The sequence below is a fragment of the Oncorhynchus nerka genome, linkage group LG27 (assembly GCF_034236695.1).
Source record: "Oncorhynchus nerka isolate Pitt River linkage group LG27, Oner_Uvic_2.0, whole genome shotgun sequence".
Lineage (NCBI taxonomy): Eukaryota > Metazoa > Chordata > Actinopteri > Salmoniformes > Salmonidae > Oncorhynchus > Oncorhynchus nerka.
This window is the reverse complement of record NC_088422.1, coordinates 105,198,208-105,215,707: the sequence shown is the minus strand read 5'-3', so window position 1 is coordinate 105,215,707 and position 17,500 is coordinate 105,198,208. Positions and strand designations below refer to the sequence as shown.

General features: G+C 53.5%; 1 protein-coding gene across 1 annotated transcript in view; it reads left to right on the top strand.

Annotated features, from left to right (window-relative positions):
• The first annotated feature begins 9 nt into the window (after positions 1-9).
• The window catches only part of LOC135565163 (palmitoyltransferase ZDHHC1-like), a 96,861-nt gene continuing 79,370 nt past the window's right edge, over positions 10-17,500 (top strand). The window contains exons 1-3 of the mRNA XM_065011223.1: positions 10-744; positions 2,017-2,248; positions 4,128-4,301. Of these exons, the coding sequence (XP_064867295.1) occupies positions 2,033-2,248; positions 4,128-4,301 (390 nt within the window). The 5' untranslated portion in view covers positions 10-744; positions 2,017-2,032. The remainder of the gene's footprint in view (positions 745-2,016; positions 2,249-4,127; positions 4,302-17,500) is intronic.

Here is a 17,500-nt window from a genome sequence, read left to right as displayed (position 1 = left end):
ACCAGGAAGTTGAAATATCGGAAGGATTTTGTTTTTACACGAACCAAGTCTACTGTTATTATCCGTTATCTGGTTAAAATAACTTACCATTTCAGATGAAAATAGTATAACTCAATTGGTGGTAGCTTTTGATATTTCATGATTTGGTATTTTTTGTTGAATCGTTGTATTAACAAGCTACTGTCGCTGGTTGAGTTTACCGATGCCACCTTGCCCAGGCTAGTGACTGTTACAGTAGGTTAATACCGCGGTTAGCTACAGAGCTAACAGATTCCCGGCAGCATCTCCAGACATAAAGAAAAAGCTCCTAATCAATCAACTGATCCTGGTACAGTTACCTAACGTTACCTTTTCTTGCTTTCAGATAAGCTAGCAAAAAGCAATTAGCTTGCTAGCCTAAAACAAATCGTATGGGGTGTTGATTTGGAAGCTAAGGAAGCTTAACTAGCAAGTTATATCCCCCTCATGGCATATACTTTTACGCCCTACTGACTTGAATTCCTTGGAGGAGGAGGGTTGGCTGATTGCCTCTGTGTGGTGTGCAGCTAGCTAGTTAAAAACAATGGCTGGCATTCATGCTGAATGAAGCAAGACATGGGACCCTGCTGCTGGACTTTAGCTGAATCCCCTGGAGGAAAGACAGCGGCGGACCTGCCTTGTTGTGATCCGACTCTGAGATGATTTGGTTAAGAAGAACAGCCCTCAGCAGCAGCGTCCCCAGTCGATTCAACCCGCACTGAAAAGGTGAGTCACTCAGTCACAACCTGCAATTATTACCAGCTTCCCTTTTATAACGGGATGGTGCTTTTGTTCTTCTGTCTACAAGTAAGATAATGGTGCTGATATGGTAACGTTCGGCATGCTAGCCATCTAGCTACAGTACAGAGATAATGATGGTGATATGGAAGGCTTGCTAGCCATCTAGCTACAGTACAGAGACAATGATGGTGATATGGAAGGCTTGCTAGCCATCTAGCTACAGTACAGAGACAATGATGGTGATATGGAAGGCTTGCTAGCCATCTAGCTACAGTACAGAGACAATGATGGTGATATGGAAGGCTTGCTAGCCATCTAGCTACAGTACAGAGACAATGATGGTGATATGGAAGGCTTGCTAGCCAGCTAGCTACAGTACAGAGACAATGATGGTGATATGGAAGGCTTGCTAGCCATCTAGCTACAGTACAGAGACAATGATGGTGATATGGAAGGCTTGCTAGCCAGCTAGCTACAGTACAGAGATAATGATGGTGATATGGAAGGCTTGCTAGCCATCTAGCTACAGTACAAATTAATGATGAGCTGACTGGTTTCAGAAACATCCTGCTTGCACACAAACATTTAGTGTTTTAGTGTTAGCTAGTAATGATGTAGGTACAGTACAGCCCTCACCTGAATAGGTACTGACCTGTAACCAAAACGATGGAAAATGGTCTTCCTTAATTACCTCCTTCAAAATGGGCATAATTGACATGGATGATACCGCAAGTTAATGTCAATAACACTGTAGCTAATAACAATGTTATATGAAATGTGAATAATGCAACAATGACCAGAATCCTGATGCTTTGCTCTCCCTCCCTCCCTCCCTCCCTCCCTCCCACCCCTCCCTCCCTCCCTCCCTCCCTCCCTCCCACCTCTCTCCCCCTCCCTCCCTCCCTCCCTCCCTCCCTCCCTCCCACCCCTCCCTCCTCCCTCCCTCCCACCTCTCTCCCCTCCCTCCCTCCCTCCCTCCCTCCCTCCCTCCCTCCCTCCCTCCCACCTCTCCCTCCCCCTCCCTCCCTCCCTCCCTCCCTCCCACCTCTCTCCCCCTCCTCCCTCCCTCCCTCCCACCTCTCTCCCCCTCCCTCCCTCCCTCCCTCCCTCCCTCCCTCCCACCTCTCCCCTCCCTCCCTCCCACCTCTCTCCCCCCTCCCTCCCTCCCACCTCTCTCCCCCTCCCTCCCTCCCTCTCTCTCCCCCCCCTCCTCCCTCCTCTCTCTCTCTCCCTCCCCCTCCCTCCCTCCCTCCAGAGAAGGTGCCCCTCCCGTATGGACGTGTGTAAACCCAACCCCAACCGTACGGCCCCAGTGAGTGAGGCTGGGCCCCGGCGGGACCTGCCTCTGTGCTCCAGGACCAATGGGTGGAGCTGGCCTCCACACCCCTTCCAGCTCCTGGCATGGCTCCTCTACCTCTTCTTCGCTGTCACCGGGTTTGGAGTGTTTGTCCCTTTGCTCCCCTCCCACTGGATCCCTGCTGGCTACATTGTATCCTCTCAATCAATCGATGTATATGATCGATCGCAATCTGAATGTGGGATGGGACTCGTTGTCATGGGTTCAAAGGGTTTTGCTCAGAGTGACAGTGTTGTGGTGATGGCCTCAGAAACACATAGAATAACAGCCTAGTGGTCAAATCAATGGTTCAATGAAGTAGGCTTATCTACAGGGCTGGGGTCAGTTCAATTTCAACTGTTCTCAACTAAAAAGGGGTCAGTTCAATTTCATCTGTTCTCAACTAAAAAGGGGTCAGTTCAATTTCATCTGTTCAACTAAAAAGGGGTCAGTTCAATTTCATCTGTTCTCAACTAAAAAGGGGTCAGTTCAATTTCATCTGTTCTCAACTAAAAGGGGTCAGTTCAATTTCATCTGTTCTCAACTAAAAGGGGTCAGTTCAATTTCATCTGTTCTCAACTAAAAGGGGTCAGTTCAATTTCAACTGTTCTCAACTAAAAAGGGGTCAGTTCAATTTCATCTGTTCTCAACTAAAAGGGGTCCGTTCAATTTCAACTGTTCTCAACTAAAAAGGGGTCAGTTCAATTTCATCTGTTCTCAACTAAAAGGGGTCCGTTCAATTTCAACTGTTCAACTAAAAGGGGTCAGTTCAATTTCATCTGTTCTCAACTAAAAAGGGGTCAGTTCAATTTCAACTGTTCAACTAAAAGGGGTCAGTTCAATTTCATCTGTTCTCAACTAAAAGGGGTCCGTTCAATTTCAACTGTTCAACTAAAAGGGGTCAGTTCAATTTCATCTGTTCTCAACTAAAAAGGGGTCAGTTAAATTTCAACTGTTCAACTAAAAGGGGTCAGTTCAATTTCATCTGTTCTCAACTAAAAGGGGTCCGTTCAATTTCAACTGTTCAACTAAAAGGGGTCAGTTCAATTTCATCTGTTCTCAACTAAAAAGGGGTCAGTTCAATTTCAACTGTTCAACTAAAAGGGGTCAGTTCAATTTCATCTGTTCTCAACTAAAAGGGGTCAGGTCAATTTCATCTGTTCTCAACTAAAAAGGGGTCAGTTCAATTTCAACTGTTCTCAACTAAAAGGGGTCAGTTCAATTTCATCTGTTCTCAACTAAAAGGGGTCAGTTCCATTTCAACTGTTCAACTAAAAGGGGGTCAGTTCAATTTCAACTGTTCTCAACTAAAAGGGGTCAGTTCAATTTCAACTGTTGTCAACTCTACAACCAACAACGTATTGGCATCCTCTGTTCCTATTGGGTAGTATGTATCCTCTGTTCCTATTGGGTAGTATGTATCCTCTGTTCCTATTGGGTAGTATGTATCCTCTGTTCCTATTGGGTAGTATGTATCCTCTGTTCCTATTGGGTAGTATGTATCCTCTGTTCCTATTGGGTAGTATGTATCCTCTGTTCCTATTGGGTAGTATGCATCCTCTGTTCCTATTGGGTAGTATTTGAACTGACATGATGGGAGTAGACTGAACCTAACCCTACTGTTACTGACAGACTACATACAGCATCCTGACATGATGGAGTAGACTGAACCTAACCCTACTATTACTGACAGACTGTACATACAGCATCCTGACATGACGGAGTAGACTGAACCTAACCCTACTGTTACTGACAGACTACATACAGCATCCTGACATGATGGAGTAGACTGAACCTAACCCTACTATTACTGACAGACTGTACATACAGCATCCTGACATGATGGAGTAGACTGAACCTAACCCTACTGTTACTGACAGACTGTACATACAGCATCCTGACATGATGGAGTAGACTGAACCTAACCCTACTGTTACTGACAGACTGTACACACAGCATCCTGTTCTGTTAGTTTTGAGGCTATACAACCACAGCATACAGGACCAGGTCCTTAACTGCCTCCCGTCTCCAGTGCACGGGCATCATGTTTGTGTGTCACCTGTTCGTCCACCTGATGGCGGTCTCCATCGACCCCGCGGACTACAACGTCAGGGCCAAGAGCTACCACGGCCCCGTGCCCGTGTTCGACCGCACCAAACACGCCCACGTCATCGAGAACTGCCACTGCTACCTCTGTGAAGTAGACGTGTGAGTACTGTCTTTGTAAAGCCTCACAGAGAAATATCACCATCAGGGCATCTCTCTGTTTCTCTCTCTGTCTCTCTCTCTCTCTCTCTCTGTTTCTGTCTCTCTCTCTTTCTCTCTCTCTGTCTCTCTCTCTCTGTTTCTCTCTCTGTTTCTCTCTCTGTTTCTCTCTCTGTCTCTCTCTCTCTGTTTCTCTCTCTCTGTCTCTTTCTGTCTCTTTCTGTCTCTCTGTCTGTCTCTCTGTCTCTCTCTCTCTCTCTCTCTCTCTGGAGCTACATAACATATTGACCTGCTGTGTAGCATGTCAGAGTAGAGAGGCACTTAAAGACTGATCTGAGGTCAGTAGTTAGACCAGTCAGTAGAGTAGTCTGGCTGTACATTAATGGGGTCATAAGAGTGGGGGCTGGGGTACTGTAGTGCTGGGGCTGGGAGACCCCCCCCCCCCTGACGGGCTGAGGAGGGTTGTTGCTGGGCAGAAGGGAGGCAGCAGGACAGAACAGGAGGGCTAACAGATAGTCGGAGGGGGGGTCAGCAGATGAACAGAGGAAGGTTGATGAAGGAGGAGACTAGGGGGTTGCCGTGGAAACCAATGCAATAACAGGACTAGGCCTACAGAGCATTCTGAAACTATTCAGACTTCTTGATTCTTTACACATTTTATTACCTTACAGCTTTATTCTTACATGGATTCAATTGTGTTTTTTTTTCTCATCAATCCAGAATGAAAAAGCAAAAACAGGTTTTTTAGAAAAAATGTAAATACATATTTTTTTAAATAACTGAAATATCACATATATAGAAGTATTCAGACCCTTTACTCAGTACTTTGTTGAAGCACCTTTGGCAGCGATTACAGCATTGAGTCTTCTTGGGTTTGACGCTACAAGCGTGGCACACCTGTATTTGGGGAGTTTCTCCTATTCTTCTCTGCAGATCCTCTCAAGCTCTGTCAGGTTGGATGGGGGAGCGTCGCTGCACAGCTATTTTCAGGTCTCTTCAGAGATGTTCGATCGGGTTCAAGTCCGGGCTCTGGCTGGGCCGCTCATGGATATTCAGAGACGTGTCCCGAAGCCACACCCTGCGTTGTCTTGGCTGTGTGCTTAGGGTCGTTGTCCTTCTGGAAGGTTCTCCCATCTCCGCAGAGGAATTCTGGAGCTCTGTCCGAGTGACCATCAGGTCACCTACCTGACCAAGGCCCTCCTTCCCGAAGGGCCAGCTCTAGGAAGAGTCTTGGTGTTTCCAAACGTCTTCCATTTAAGAATGATGGAGGTCACTGTGTCCTTGAGGACCTTCAATGCTGCAGAAATGTTTTGGTACCCTTCCCCAGATCTGTGCCTCGACACAATCCTGTCTCGGAGCTCTACGGACAATTCCTTCAACCTCATGGCTTGGTTTTTGCTCAGACATGCACTGTCAACTGTGGGGCCTTATATAGACAGGTGTTTACCTTTTCCAATCAATTTTAGAATAAGACTTTAACGTAACAAACTGTAAAAAATAAAAAAAAATAAAGGGGTCTGAATACTTTTCGATGGCTCTGTTATATACTAGCAGATTAGGGTAGATGACTGGACAGGACTGTGTGGGTGGCTGAGAGGAAGACAGGACTGGACAGGGCTGTGTGGGTGGCTGAGAGGAAGACAGGGCTGTGTGGGTGGCTGAGAGGAAGACAGGACTGTGTGGGTGGCTGAGAGGAAGACAGGACTGTGTGGGTGGCTGAGAGGAAGACAGGACTGGACAGGGCTGTGTGGGTGGCTGAGAGGAAGACAGGACTGGACAGGACTGTGTGGGTGGCTGAGAGGAAGACAGGACTAGACAGGACTGTGTGGGTGGCTGAGAGGAAGACAGGACTGGACAGGACTAGACAGGACTGTGTGGGTGGCTGAGAGGAAGACGGGACTGGACAGGACTGTGTGGGTGGCTGAGAGGAAGACAGGACTAGACAGGACTGTGTGGGTGGCTGAGAGGAAGACAGGACTAGACAGGACTGTGTGGGTGGCTGAGAGGAAGACAGGACTGGACAGGACTGTGTGGGTGGCAGAGAGGAAGACAGGACTGGACAGGACTGTGTGGGTGGCTGAGAGGAAGACAGGACTAGACAGGACTGTGTGGGTGGCTGAGAGGAAGACAGGACTGGACAGGACTGTGTGGGTGGCTGAGAGGAAGACAGGACTGGACAGGACTGTGTGGGTGGCTGAGAGGAAGACAGGACTGGACAGGACTAGACAGGACTGTGTGGGTGGGTGGCTGAGAGGAAGACAGGACTGGACAGGACTGGACAGGACTGAGAGGAAGACAGGACTGGACAGAACTGTGTGGGTGGCTGAGAGGAAGACAGGACTGACAGACTGAGAGAGAAGACAGGACTGTGAGAGGAAGACAGGACTAGACAGGACTGTGTGGGTGGGTGGCTGAGAGGAAGACAGGACTGGACAGGACTAGACAGGACTGTGTGGGTGGGTGGCTGAGAGGAAGACAGGACTGGACAGGACTGAGAGGAAGACAGGACTGGACAGGACTGTGTGGGTGGCTGAGAGGAAGACAGGACTAGACAGGACTGTGTGGGTGGCTGAGAGGAAGACAGGACTGGACAGGACTGAGAGGAAGACAGGACTGTGTGGGTGGCTGAGAGGAAGACAGGACTGGACAGGACTGTGTGGGTGGCTGAGAGGAAGACAGGACTGGACAGGACTGTGTGGGTGGCTGAGAGGAAGACAGGACTGTGTGGGTGGCTGAGAGGAAGACAGGACTGGACAGGACTGTGTGGGTGGCTGAGAGGAAGACAGGACTAGACAGGACTGTGTGGGTGGCTGAGAGGAAGACAGGACTGGACATGACTGTGTGGGTGGCTGAGAGGAAGACAGGACTAGACAGGACTGTGTGGGTGGGTGGCTGAGAGGAAGACAGGACTGGACAGGACTAGACAGGACTGTGTGGGTGGCTGAGAGGAAGACAGGACTGGACATGACTGTGTGGGTGGCTGAGAGGAAGACAGGACTGTGTGGGTGGCAGAGAGGAAGACAGGACTGTGTGGGTGGCTGAGAGGAAGACAGGACTGTGTGGGTGGCTGAGAGGAAGACAGGGCTGTGTGGGTGGCAGAGAGGAAGACAGGACTGTGTGGGTGGCAGAGAGGAAGACAGGACTGTGTGGGTGGCAGAGAGGAAGACAGGACTGTGTGGGTGGCTGAGCGGAAGACAGGACTGGACAGGGCTGTGTGGGTGGCTGAGAGGAAGACAGGACTAGACAGGACTGTGTGGGTGGCTGAGAGGAAGACAGGACTGTGTGGGTGGCTAAGAGGTAGACAGGACTGGACAGGGTTGTGTGGGTGGCAGAGAGGAATACAGGGATGTGTGGGTGGCAGAGAGGAATACAGGGCTGTGTGGGTGGCAGAGAGGAAGACAGGGCTGTGGGGTGGCAGAGAGGAATACAGGGCTGTGTGGGTGGCAGAGAGAGGATTACAGGGCTGTGTGGGTGGCAGAGAGGAATACAGGGCTGTGTGGGTGGCAGAGAGGAAGACAGGACTGTGTGGGTGGCAGACAGGACTAGACAGGACTGTGTGGGTGGCTGAGAGGAAGACAGGACTGGACAGGACTGTGTGGGTGGCTGAGAGGAAGACAGGACTGGACATGACTGTGTGGGTGGCTGAGAGGAAGACAGGACTGTGTGGGTGGCAGAGAGGAAGACAGGACTGTGTGGGTGGCTGAGAGGAAGACAGGACTGTGTGGGTGGCTGAGAGGAAGACAGGGCTGTGTGGGTGGCAGAGAGGAAGACAGGACTGTGTGGGTGGCAGAGAGGAAGACAGGACTGTGTGGGTGGCAGAGAGGAAGACAGGACTGTGTGGGTGGCTGAGCGGAAGACAGGACTGGACAGGGCTGTGTGGGTGGCTGAGAGGTAGACAGGACTGGACAGGGCTGTGCGGGTGGCTGAGAGGAAGACAGGACTGGACAGGACTGTGTGGGTGGCTGAGAGGAAGACAGGACTAGACAGGACTGTGTGGGTGGCTGAGAGGAAGACAGGACTGTGTGGGTGGCTAAGAGGTAGACAGGACTGGACAGGGTTGTGTGGGTGGTAGAGAGGAATACAGGGATGTGTGGGTGACAGAGAGGAATACAGGGCTGTGTGGGTGGCAGAGAGGAAGACAGGGCTGTGTGGGTGGCAGAGAGGAATACAGGGCTGTGTGGGTGGCAGAGAGGAATACAGGGCTGTGTGGGTGGCAGAGAGGAAGACAGGACTGTGTGGGTGGCAGACAGGACTAGACAGGACTGTGTGGGTGGCTGAGAGGAAGACAGGACTAGACAGGACTGTGTGGGTGGCAGAGAGGAAGACAGGACTGTGTGGGTGGCAGACAGGACTAGACAGGACTGTGTGGGTGGCTGAGAGGAAGACAGGACTGAGAGGAAGACAGGACTAGACAGGACTGTGTGGGCGGTTGAGAGGAAGACAGGACTGGACAGGACTGTGTGGGTGGCTGAGAGGAAGACGGGACTAGACAGGACTGTGTGGGTGGCTGAGAGGAAGACGGGACTAGACAGGACTGTGTGGGTGGCTGAGAGGAAGACGGGACTAGACAGGACTGTGTGGGTGGCTGAGAGGAAGACGGGACTAGACAGGACTGTGTGGGTGGCTGAGAGGAAGACAGGACTGGACAGGACTGTGTGGGTGGCTGAGAGGAAGACAGGACTAGACAGGACTGTGTGGGTGGCTGAGAGGAAGACGGGACTAGACAGGACTGTGTGGGTGGCTGAGAGGAAGACAGGACTGGACAGGACTAGACAGGACTGTGTGGGTGGCTGAGAGGAAGACAGGACTAGACAGGACTGTGTGGGTGGCAGAGAGGAAGACAGGACTGGACAGGACTGTGTGGGTGGCTGAGAGGAAGACAGGACTGGACAGGACTGGACAGGACTGTGTGGGTGGCTGAGAGGAAGACAGGACTGGACAGGACTGTGTGGGTGGCTGAGAGGAAGACAGGACTAGACAGGACTGTGTGGGTGGCAGAGAGGAAGACAGGACTGGACAGGACTGTGTGGGTGGGTGAGAGGAAGACAGGTCTGGACAGGACTGCGTGGGTGGCTGAGATGAAGACAGGACTAGACAGGACTAGACAGGACTGTGTGGGTGGCTGAGAGGAAGACAGGACTAGACAGGACTAGACAGGACTGTGTGGGTGGCAGAGAGGAAGACAGGACTGGACAGGACTGTGTGGGTGGCTGAGAGGAAGACAGGACTGGACAGGACTAGACAGGACTAGACAGGACTGTGTGGGTGGCTGAGAGGAAGACAGGACTGTGTGGGTGGCAGAGAGGAAGACAGGACTGTGTGGGTGGCAGAGAGGAAGACAGGACTGGACAGGACTAGACAGGACTGTGTGGGTGGCAGAGAGGAAGACAGGACTGTGTGGGTGGCAGAGAGGAAGACAGGACTGTGTGGGTGGCAGAGAGGAAGACAGGACTAGACAGGACTAGACAGGACTGGACAGGACTAGACAGGACTGGACAGGACTAGACAGGACTGTGTGGGTGGCAGAGAGGAAGACAGGACTGTGTGGGTGGCAGAGAGGAAGACACAACTGTGTGGGTGGCAGAGAGGAAGACAGGACTGGACAGGACTAGACAGGACTGTGTGGGTGGCTGAGCGGAAGACAGGACTGGACAGGGCTGTGTGGGTGGCAGAGAGGAAGACAGGACTAGACAGGACTGTGTGGGTGGCTGAGAGGAAGACAGGACTGGACAGGACTGTGTGGGTGGCTGAGAGGAAGACAGGACTGGACAGGACTGTGTGGGTGGCAGAGAGGAAGACAGGACTGTGTGGGTGGCAGAGAGGAAGACACAACTGTGTGGGTGGCAGAGAGGAAGACAGGACTGGACAGGACTAGACAGGACTGTGTGGGTGGCTGAGAGGAAGACAGGACTAGACAGGACTGTGTGGGTGGCAGAGAGGAAGACAGGACTGGACAGGACTGTGTGGGTGGCTGAGAGGAAGACAGGACTGGACAGGACTGGACAGGACTGTGTGGGTGGCTGAGAGGAAGACAGGACTGGACAGGACTGTGTGGGTGGCTGAGAGGAAGACAGGACTAGACAGGACTGTGTGGGTGGCAGAGAGGAAGACAGGACTGGACAGGACTGTGTGGGTGGGTGAGAGGAAGACAGGTCTGGACAGGACTGCGTGGGTGGCTGAGATGAAGACAGGACTAGACAGGACTGTGTGGGTGGCTGAGAGGAAGACAGGACTAGACAGGACTGTGTGGGTGGCAGAGATGAAGACAGGACTGGACAGGACTAGACAGGACTGTGTGGGTGGCTGAGAGGAAGACAGGACTAGACAGGACTAGACAGGACTGTGTGGGTGGCAGAGAGGAAGACAGGACTGGACAGGACTGTGTGGGTGGCTGAGAGGAAGACAGGACTGGACAGGACTAGACAGGACTAGACAGGACTGTGTGGGTGGCAGAGAGGAAGACAGGACTGTGTGGGTGGCAGAGAGGAAGACAGGACTGGACAGGACTAGACAGGACTGTGTGGGTGGCAGAGAGGAAGACAGGACTGTGTGGGTGGCAGAGAGGAAGACAGGACTGTGTGGGTGGCAGAGAGGAAGACAGGACTAGACAGGACTAGACAGGACTGGACAGGACTAGACAGGACTGTGTGGGTGGCAGAGAGGAAGACAGGACTGTGTGGGTGGCAGAGAGGAAGACACAACTGTGTGGGTGGCAGAGAGGAAGACAGGACTGGACAGGACTAGACAGGACTGTGTGGGTGGCTGAGCGGAAGACAGGACTGGACAGGGCTGTGTGGGTGGCAGAGAGGAAGACAGGACTAGACAGGACTGTGTGGGTGGCTGAGAGGAAGACAGGACTGGACAGGACTGTGTGGGTGGCTGAGAGGAAGACAGGACTGGACAGGACTGTGTGGGTGGCAGAGAGGAAGACAGGACTGTGTGGGTGGCAGAGAGGAAGACAGGACTAGACAGGACTGTGTGGGTGGCTGAGAGGAAGACAGGACTGGACAGGACTAGACAGGACTGTGTGTGTGGCAGAGAGGAAGACAGGACTGTGTGGGTGGCAGAGAGGAAGACAGGACTGTGTGGGTGGCAGAGAGGAAGACAGGACTAGACAGGACTGTGTGGGTGGCTGAGAGGAAGACAGGACTGGACAGGACTGTGTGGGTGGCTGAGAGGAAGACAGGACTAGACAGGACTGTGTGGGTGGCTGAGAGGAAGACGGGACTAGACAGGACTGTGTGGGTGGCTGAGAGGAAGACAGGACTGGACAGGACTAGACAGGACTGTGTGGGTGGCTGAGAGGAAGACAGGACTGGACAGGACTAGACAGGACTGTGTGGGTGGCTGAGAGGAAGACAGGACTAGACAGGACTGTGTGGGTGGCTGAGAGGAAGACAGGACTAGACAGGGCTGTGTGGGTGGCTGAGAGGAAGACAGGACTGGACAGGACTAGACAGGACTGTGTGGGTGGCTGAGAGGAAGACAGGACTGGACAGGACTGAGAGGAAGACAGGACTAGACAGGACTGTGTGGGTGGCTGAGAGGAAGACAGGACTGGACAGGACTAGACAGGACTGTGTGGGTGGCAGAGAGGAATACAGGGATGTGTGGGTGGCAGAGAGGAATACAGGGCTGTGTGGGTGGCAGAGAGGAAGACAGGGCTGTGTGGGTGGCAGAGAGGAATACAGGGCTGTGTGGGTGGCAGAGAGGATTACAGGGCTGTGTGGGTGGCAGAGAGGAATACAGGGCTGTGTGGGTGGCAGAGAGGAAGACAGGACTGTGTGGGTGGCAGACAGGACTAGACAGGACTGTGTGGGTGGCTGAGAGGAAGACAGGACTGGACAGGACTGTGTGGGTGGCTGAGAGGAAGACAGGACTGGACATGACTGTGTGGGTGGCTGAGAGGAAGACAAGACTGTGTGGGTGGCAGAGAGGAAGACAGGACTGTGTGGGTGGCTGAGAGGAAGACAGGACTGTGTGGGTGGCTGAGAGGAAGACAGGGCTGTGTGGGTGGCAGAGAGGAAGACAGGACTGTGTGGGTGGCAGAGAGGAAGACAGGACTGTGTGGGTGGCAGAGAGGAAGACAGGACTGTGTGGGTGGCTGAGCGGAAGACAGGACTGGACAGGGCTGTGTGGGTGGCTGAGAGGTAGACAGGACTGGACAGGGCTGTGCGGGTGGCTGAGAGGAAGACAGGACTAGACAGGACTGTGTGGGTGGCTGAGAGGAAGACAGGACTGTGTGGGTGGCTAAGAGGTAGACAGGACTGGACAGGGTTGTGTGGGTGGCAGAGAGGAATACAGGGATGTGTGGGTGGCAGAGAGGAATACAGGGCTGTGTGGGTGGCAGAGAGGAAGACAGGGCTGTGTGGGTGGCAGAGAGCAATACAGGGCTGTGTGGGTGGCAGAGAGGATTACAGGGCTGTGTGGGTGGCAGAGAGGAATACAGGGCTGTGTGGGTGGCAGAGAGGAAGACAGGACTGTGTGGGTGGCAGACAGGACTAGACAGGACTGTGTGGGTGGCTGAGAGGAAGACAGGACTAGACAGGACTGTGTGGGTGGCAGAGAGGAAGACAGGACTGTGTGGGTGGCAGACAGGACTAGACAGGACTGTGTGGGTGGCTGAGAGGAAGACAGGACTGAGAGGAAGACAGGACTAGACAGGACTGTGTGGGTGGCTGAGAGGAAGACAGGACTGGACAGGACTGTGTGGGTGGTTGAGAGGAAGACAGGACTGGACAGGACTGTGTGGGTGGCTGAGAGGAAGACGGGACTAGACAGGACTGTGTGGGTGGCTGAGAGGAAGACGGGACTAGACAGGACTGTGTGGGTGGCTGAGAGGAAGACAGGACTGGACAGGACTGTGTGGGTGGCTGAGAGGAAGACAGGACTAGACAGGACTGTGTGGGTGGCTGAGAGGAAGACGGGACTAGACAGGACTGTGTGGGTGGCTGAGAGGAAGACAGGACTGGACCAGGACTAGACAGGACTGTGTGGGTGGCTGAGAGGAAGACAGGACTAGACAGGACTGTGGGGTGGCAGAGAGGAAGACAGGACTGGACAGGACTGGACAGGACTGTGTGGGTGGCTGAGAGGAAGACAGGACTGGACAGGACTGGACAGGACTGTGTGGGTGGCTGAGAGGAAGACAGGACTGGACAGGACTGTGTGGGTGGCTGAGAGGAAGACAGGACTAGACAGGACTGTGTGGGTGGCAGAGAGGAAGACAGGACTGGACAGGACTGTGTGGGTGGGTGAGAGGAAGACAGGACTAGACAGGACTGTGTGGGTGGCTGAGAGGAAGACAGGACTAGACAGGACTGTGTGGGTGGCAGAGAGGAAGACAGGACTGGACAGGACTAGACAGGACTGTGTGGGTGGCTGAGAGGAAGACAGGACTAGACAGGACTAGACAGGACTGTGTGGGTGGCAGAGAGGAAGACAGGACTGGACAGGACTGTGTGGGTGGCTGAGAGGAAGACAGGACTGTGTGGGTGGCAGAGAGGAAGACAGGACTGTGTGGGTGGCAGAGAGGAAGACAGGACTGGACAGGACTAGACAGGACTGTGTGGGTGGCAGAGAGGAAGACAGGACTGTGTGGGTGGCAGAGAGGAAGATAGGACTGTGTGGGTGGCAGAGAGGAAGACAGGACTAGACAGGACTGGACAGGACAGGACTGAGACAGGACTGGACAGGACTGTGTGGGTGGCTGAGAGGAAGACAGGACTGTGTGGGTGGCAGAGAGGAAGACAGGACTGTGTGGGTGGCAGAGGAAGACAGGAAGACAGGACTGTGTGGGTGGCAGAGAGGAAGACAGGACTGGACAGGACTGTGTGGGTGGCTGAGAGGAAGACAGACAGGACTGTGTGGGTGGCTGAGAGGAAGACAGGACTGGACAGGGCTGTGTGGGTGGCAGAGAGGAAGACAGGACTAGACAGGACTGTGTGGGTGGCTGAGAGGAAGACAGGACTGGACAGGACTGTGTGGGTGGCTGAGAGGAAGACAGGACTGGACAGGACTGACAGGACTGTGGGGTGGCAGAGAGGAAGACAGGACTACTGTGTGGGTGGCAGAGAGGAAGACAGGACTGTGTGGGTGGCAGAGAGGAAGACAGGACTAGACAGGACTGTGTGGGTGGCTGAGAGGAAGACAGGACTGGACAGGACTAGACAGGACTGTGTGGGTGGCAGAGAGGAAGACAGGACTGGACAGGACTGTGTGGGTGGCAGAGAGGAAGACAGGACTGTGTGGGTGGCAGAGAGGAAGACAGGACTAGACAGGACTGTGTGGGTGGCTGAGAGGAAGACAGGACTGGACAGGACTGTGTGGGTGGCTGAGAGGAAGACAGGACTAGACAGGACTGTGTGGGTGGCTGAGAGGAAGACAGGACTGGACAGGACTGTGTGGGTGGCTGAGAGGAAGACAGGACTGGACAGGACTAGACAGGACTGTGTGGGTGGCTGAGAGGAAGACAGGACTGGACAGGACTAGACAGGACTGTGTGGGTGGCTGAGAGGAAGACAGGACTAGACAGGACTGTGTGGGTGGCTGAGAGGAAGACAGGACTAGACAGGGCTGTGTGGGTGGCTGAGAGGAAGACAGGACTGGACAGGACTAGACAGGACTGTGTGGGTGGCTGAGAGGAAGACAGGACTGGACAGGACTGAGAGGAAGACAGGACTAGACAGGACTGTGTGGGTGGCTGAGAGGAAGACAGGACTGGACAGGACTAGACAGGACTGTGTGGGTGGCTGAGAGGAAGACAGGACTGGACAGGACTGAGAGGAAGACAGGACTAGACAGGACTGTGTGGGTGGCTGGGAGGAAGACAGGACTGGACAGGACTGTGTGGGTGGCTGAGAGGAAGACAGGACTGGACAGGACTGTGTGGGTGGCAGAGAGGAAGACAGGACTGTGTGGGTGGCAGAGAGGAAGACAGGACTGTGTGGGTGGCAGAGAGGAAGACAGGACTAGACAGGACTGTGTGGGTGGCTGAGAGGAAGACAGGACTGGACAGGACTAGACAGGACTGTGTGGGTGGCAGAGAGGAAGACAGGACTGTGTGGGTGGCAGAGAGGAAGACAGGACTAGACAGGACTGTGTGGGTGGCTGAGAGGAAGACAGGACTGGACAGGACTGTGTGGGTGGCTGAGAGGAAGACAGGACTAGACAGGACTGTGTGGGTGGCTGAGAGGAAGACGGGACTAGACAGGACTGTGTGGGTGGCTGAGAGGAAGACAGGACTGGACAGGACTAGACAGGACTGTGTGGGTGGCTGAGAGGAAGACAGGACTGGACAGGACTAGACAGGACTGTGTGGGTGGCTGAGAGGAAGACAGGACTAGACAGGACTGTGTGGGTGGCTGAGAGGAAGACAGGACTAGACAGGGCTGTGTGGGTGGCTGAGAGGAAGACAGGACTGGACAGGACTAGACAGGACTGTGTGGGTGGCTGAGAGGAAGACAGGACTGGACAGGACTGAGAGGAAGACAGGACTAGACAGGACTGTGTGGGTGGCTGAGAGGAAGACAGGACTGGACAGGACTAGACAGGACTGTGTGGGTGGCTGAGAGGAAGACAGGACTGGACAGGACTGAGAGGAAGACAGGACTAGACAGGACTGTGTGGGTGGCTGGGAGGAAGACAGGACTAGACAGGACTGTGTGGGTGGTTGAGAGGAAGACAGGACTGGACAGGACTGTGTGGGTGGCTGAGAGGAAGACGGGACTAGACAGGACTGTGTGGGTGGCTGAGAGGAAGACGGGACTAGACAGGACTGTGTGGGTGGCTGAGAGGAAGACGGGACTAGACAGGACTGTGTGGGTGGCTGAGAGGAAGACGGGACTGGACAGGACTGTGTGGGTGGCTGAGAGGAAGACGGGACTAGACAGGACTGTGTGGGTGGCTGAGAGGAAGACGGGACTAGACAGGACTGTGTGGGTGGCTGAGATGAAGACAGGACTGGACAGGACTAGACAGGACTGTGTGGGTGGCTGAGAGGAAGACAGGACTGGACAGGACTGTGTGGGTGGCTGAGAGGAAGACAGGACTGGACTGGACAGGACTGTGTGGGTGGCTGAGAGGAAGACAGGACTAGACAGGACTGTGTGGGTGGCAGAGAGGAAGACAGGACTGGACAGGACTGGACAGGACTGTGTGGGTGGCAGAGAGGAAGACAGGACTGGACAGGACTGAGAGGAAGACAGGACTGGACAGGACTGTGTGGGTGGTTGAGAGGAAGACAGGACTTTAGTAGACAGGTAGACGTGGTGGTATTTGATTATAACTCTGGCTGGTCAGTAGAGACTGAGGAGGAGTCATCTGGGCACCATAACACATCTATATTTGATTATATCTCAAGGCTGGTCAGTAGAGACTGAGGAGGAGTCATCTGGGCACCAGAACACATCTATATTTGATTATATCTCAAGGCTGGTCAGTAGAGACTGAGGAGGAGTCATCTGGGCACCAGAACACATCTATATTTGATTATATCTCAAGGCTGGTCAGTAGAGACTGAGGAGGAGTCATCTGGGCACCAGAACACATCTATATTTGATTATATCTCAAGGCTGGTCAGTAGAGACTGAGGAGGAGTCATCTGGGCACCAGAACACATCTATAACTCAGGCTGGTCAGCAGGGACTGAGGAGGAGTCATCTGGAAACCAGAACACATCTATATTTGATTATAACTCTGGCTGGTCAGTAGGGACTGAGGAGGAGTCATCTGGACACCAGAACACATCTATAACTCAGGCTGGTCAGTAGGGACTGAGGAGGAGTCATCTGGGCACCAGAATTAACTATTCATGCAGACTGGCCATAAGCCTAACAGCCTATAACTACCAGCTCATATGGTGACCCCTGCCCTGGGGGTCTGTAATGTTCAGGGCCAGGCAGCAGGTCAACATAATGTTTCATCTGTCATGAGGAGGAACAGCCATAATCCTACCAGCTCATATGGTGACCCCTGCCCCTGGGGGTCTGTAATGTTCAGGGCCAGGCAGCAGGTCAACATAATGTTTCATCTGTCATGAGGAGGAACAGCCATAATCCTACCAGCTCATATGGTGACCCCTGCCCCTGGGGGTCTGTAATGTTCAGGGCCAGGCAGCAGGTCAACATAATGTTTCATCTGTCATGAGGAGGAACAGCCATAATCCTACCAGCTCATATGGTGACCCCTGCCCCTGGGGGT